We start from the raw sequence: 5,196 nt of genomic DNA on the forward strand, positions 1-5,196 counted from the left end.
AAAGGTTAATATGGGACATATGTATTATATACATGAGACTCATGATATAGAGTTAAAATACATATAAAAATAAATTGAAAATATCTTATACATACAAAAATAAATTGAAAATATGAAATAAAATTGTTTTGTATAAAGCTTTGTTTGAAAGAAAAATAATTTTGAAAAGCCATATCAAATATATGTATAATTATACTTTATATTTATTTTATTCATTTATAAAAGACTGTGTGTGACACATGTATTGGATTGTCCGGAAAGTTCGTGCCGACTATATATTTTATATAATTTAATAAATGTATACTATATATTTTATATAATTCTATATAATTTAATAAATGTATACTAAAATTTAAGTCTTCTGCGTTTCAATTTTTCTTCAAAATCGGCATCGAACTTTCCGGACAACTCAATATTTAATTATTATGCAGAATAATTCTCATAGTCTGACATTATATCTGGACATCATATCTAGAATATTTTAAAAATTGTATTTATCTCCTAGAAAATTGCTTCTTTAAGTATTGGCAACGACCACAATTTTTATCATATGATAGAAAAGCAATGAAAATTAATTTTAATTAGTATTTGTATGATTACGTTTAGTAACAGGACAACGATTAGAAAATAACATATTTGTTTAAAAATAGAATATTCGATTTTTTTGTAAGGTATGTTTCATTCCTTAAAAGTGCGAACATGCATGTATAAAAAAAATATCTGTTATTTTTGTCTATAAGAAAACAACATATTCAAAGTTCAAATACTCAAAATCAGGTGCTCAGATAGGCATTCAAAAAAGAATGCCTTTTCTTAATAATATTTACTTAAAGCAAAAAAAAACAATACATTATCTTCTGTCATTATATCGTGTGGTGGTAACTCGATAGAGACTGAAAGGAAAAAACAAAATAATAGAATAAATAAAAAATAACTATGTTTTAACAGTATTTACAAACATTAAATTATCGACAATGGAATGAATGTTATACTTATGTCTATGAAATTGTAGCAGATTATATACATATTTGACGAATTTTTAAAATCAATTTTCTCGAAAATGAATCCTTATATGAAGAAATTTATTTCATATTTTTAATTAATTTTTATGTGAAGAATCATCCCTTTTCAGTTGAATCACAAATCACGCTTCACTCTATAAAATATTAAAAAACTTTATAATTTGACATATATTGAAAATATCGATATATTATAAAATTAATCCTTTTTTCTATTTATCATAATTTCAAGTATTGAGTTTATATTTACAATAATTTTTTATTTACAATAATTTTTATCAATTATTATGATTGAGTTTTTATATTTGAAAAAAATGTTTAATTTATTAACATCTTTGCTTGCCGGATAATCAGGTCCACCAAATCCGGAAAATGTGCCAGACGATGGAAAACTCAAATCAGAAATGATGGTGAAGGATAATAGACGATATTACTTGGACCTCAAGGAGAATTCTCGCGGCCGTTTCCTGCGGGTGAGTCACCCTGTATGTACCAGCCAATGTACTTACTTTCTACGCTAAGTCATAAGAAGACTCTGTCGGCTTTCATCTCAAGAGGTCTGCTTTTTTTGAAAAATGAAAAGATAAATAGAGTTCTTCTAAAATTGTTGATAAAATGGATTATCTAATATAACGATAATCTCGTATTATGAATCCAAACAATACAATGAATTGGACAGAAGATTTTGTGTAATATTTATGTTACTTTTCTCAGGTGTCGCAAACGATAACACGAGGTGGACCTAGGACTCAGATTGCAATACCAGCACAAGGTATGATAGAATTTCGTGACGCATTAACGGATCTTCTTGAGGAATTTGGGACGGATGATGGTGGCTTCAAAGGTGATTTACCAGAAGGTCGTTACATGCGCGTGGATAGCAAGAATTTCTATTTTGATATCGGCCAGAACAATCGTGGCATCTATATGAGAATTTCTGAGGTATAAATTATTTTCCTAAGAAACGTATAGATAAATCATTTGAAATTTTACCTTCTTGTATGTATTTTTTCTTATATATATTTTTTTCTTTTTATCCTTTATAATTTTTGTTTTATCAAAAAAAAAAGATCTGCTCGAATTGGCCAGTGATCATCTTGACGTAAAATTATGAGAAAAAGAACTCCTTTTTTTAATTAAGATATTTATCTAGAAAAAAACATAGGAAACATGATATTATCAAGCATTTTTAATTTATTGAGATTCACAAGAGAATTTCTATAAAGTTACTGGTTATTGCAAAGAATATTACTAAGCAATTATTAAACAAGAGTTTCATGTGAACAAGAAAGGAAACCTTTAATCTGAATCTTAAGTGCTTAAATAATTCTATGTGAATTTATATACTACCTATATAATTATTTAAATTGCGCGCCGAATTCATTTTTCGCTCTTGAAACGCAAACCAATTATACTACAATAGTAATATCACAAATTAAATTGCTTAGCAATTTACTAATTTGATGCTCATAGCATCTTATAAAGTAATAATGCTGGATAACAAATTAAAATCTGTAAACAATTATATTGCGAAAAATATTACCTCGGCCAGGGATCGAACCCGAATTTCTAGCATTTCGTGCAAGCATCTTAAGCCTTTAAATCACTGAGGCCTCTATTTCCTAATATTTTTTTCATAATAGTAGATAGTTTTTGGTATAATTTATTTACCTTAGCATAGTAAATAATACTTGATAAATTATATTTTTATTAGGTGCATTGTTACATACTGAAATTACCCTATCCTTTTATAGAAATTTTCTTTTTTTCATAAATCTATAAACACTATACATTGATTTAACATAAAAGAAAAAAAAATCCTATCCGTAACTATGATTCTACATTAATCACAAATGATTGCGAGCTTGTTGCAATCAACTTGAGATCAATTGCAACTAATATAGAAATTGCGAGATGATATGATTAGTATGTTTATTATGTTTTAAAGTCAGTGTCATATTTTGCATAATAAATGTTATTTATATTTTTTTACATCAAAATTTTTGTAAGAAAAAGACCTATAGCCCTTTAAAGACATTTTACTTTATAAATGCTCTTATTAAAAAGTAAAAAATTCAATTAAAAATATCAGAAATAGAAATGGAATCTTTTTTTGGTTTGAGTAGATAAAAAAATATTTAAGTTTATATTTATATTAATAAAAAAAAATTACATTTATTATTTTTTTAATGTCAGCAAAATAAAAAGAAAGCAAAATTAATGAAGTTTTTAATAAATATAACATGCGACGATAGGAAAAATGTATAAATTATTTTCTTATAGGTGAAGACGAACTTTAGGACAGCCATCACCGTACCAGAAAAATCCTGGGCACGTTTCCGTGATATCTTTGCAGATTATTGCGAGAAAATGAAAGAAGGTGGCGGTGGTGTCAGCAGCAGCAGCAGCGGTGGCGGAGGAGGAAATGTATTGTCTGAGGGAAAAGGCTCGGTGGTGGCACAGGTACCATCGCCATCCTCGAATACGCAGCCTAATCCCAATCCAAATTTAGACTCTCCCTTAATCAAGTGAAAAAGGCTTTAACTTAACTCGAACATTTGGGAATTATAACTCGTAAACTCGTTTTCAAGTCATTAAGCGAAGTAACGAAACTTGTCAGAGTCTATGCCATCGTCGTCATCGTCATTATTCATCGGCTATGACATCGACATGGTCATCAGAATTATCATCGGTATAATCATTGTTACATCGAGACCATTTATCGTCATCGTCACCTCACCTGAGATAATGTCACCATCGCCAGGTCATTATCATCATCAACACACATCGTCATACTTGCCATTAAGCGCGCAAACACCAAAACTCGCCTGAAATATGACCATTATATCGCAGAGGGTATCAACTGATTGTTGAGTATATTCATATAATCGCAGACTTAATAAAAAGAAAAGAAGAAAACGAAAAACGGATTTGTGACGTAGTTATTACGCATATTGTTTGCACATGAAGACGAGAAAAGATGAAGAAGACGAGATGAAAAAGGGGTAGATGATGATGACGATGTGTTTGCGTGTGTATGCATGTGCGTGTGTGCGCGTTCGCGCGTACCCGCGCGCGCGTGTGTGTGTGGAGTATGTGTGTGTACGCGCGCGCGCGCGCAGAGGGAAAATGAGTCACTGCCGCTCGTGCGACTAACGGGATAATACAAAAAAAGAAAAGGACAAAAAATACGCAACAACGGAAAATCGAGAGTATAATGATTATCGAGCGATATCTTTTTAGGTGAACTCGAGTTGCCATCGATTAACGTTATGAGTACTACCGTTCATTTCCTGGCTTTCCATAGACACATGATTTCTTTAGTTTTTCACTAATTTTTTTCGTACATCTTTTCAATCTTTTCAATCTGGGATAATCACATGCATTTTGCATCTCATATGTATAAGTTAAACAAACGAAAATCTTGAAGGGGAAATGGACTGTAGTGTAGATCACGTTACAATTGAATTTGATCGTTCAGAATTTATGAATAAATAGTTGTTATATTAACGATTATATCACGGGTAAATAAGAAGAAAAACGTGCAGATTGTCGCGAGGAAAAAAAGGTAAAAATCAAGATCTATTGTATCTATGTAGGCAGTATGTACATCTCTCGTCGCGCGATTTTACCGAAAAAAATCTTGAAGTCGCTGTACTTTTGGTGAATATACTTGTCGAAGAAATGTCGCAAATTGGATGTAGATAAAATGTTGCTGCATGCGACTCCATTATGTTTGTTCAAGAGTGCGATTTGTTACTGTGGTAATAAATTATTAAGTTGAACAAAATGTATACATAAAAGAATAAGGATGTGAAAATATTTACATCTTTTATTCGAATATTTATATTACTGTCTGCACCACGCGATATCATATATTCATTTAAAAACTGAACCATATTTCTATTAAAAGTAATGATACACACTCACACATATGTGTGTATATATATGTATATATGTATATATATATATATGTATATATATATGTATATATGTATATATATATACATATAGGGTGCTTTTCAATTGCAATATCCCTAGACACTTTCGTGCACATGACGACACAAGTTACATTTCAATTGTCCGTTATCGTCGACTACAACACTACACATCTGTACTCAGTCGAGGACTGTGTAACCTTGTGTTTTCTAATAATAATTACATGTTACTACGGCGG

At 30.2% G+C, this 5,196-nt stretch overlaps 1 protein-coding gene across 2 annotated transcripts in view; it reads left to right on the forward strand.

Moving 5' to 3' along the window:
- The window catches only part of LOC108688070 (transcriptional activator protein Pur-beta), a 26,750-nt gene extending 21,914 nt beyond the window's left edge, over positions 1-4,836 (forward strand). The window contains exons 5-7 of one of the 2 annotated variants that reach the window (XM_018194163.1): positions 1,374-1,504; positions 1,734-1,961; positions 3,303-4,836. In XM_018194163.1, the coding sequence (XP_018049652.1) occupies positions 1,374-1,504; positions 1,734-1,961; positions 3,303-3,551 (608 nt within the window). In that variant the 3' untranslated portion in view covers positions 3,552-4,836. The remainder of the gene's footprint in view (positions 1-1,373; positions 1,505-1,733; positions 1,962-3,302) is intronic. The other variant, XM_018194164.1, reaches the window with a different exon arrangement.
- The last annotated feature ends 360 nt before the right edge of the window (positions 4,837-5,196 follow it).

This window comes from Atta colombica, unplaced genomic scaffold, assembly GCF_001594045.1.
Source record: "Atta colombica isolate Treedump-2 unplaced genomic scaffold, Acol1.0 scaffold225, whole genome shotgun sequence".
Taxonomy (NCBI): Eukaryota; Metazoa; Arthropoda; class Insecta; order Hymenoptera; family Formicidae; genus Atta; species Atta colombica.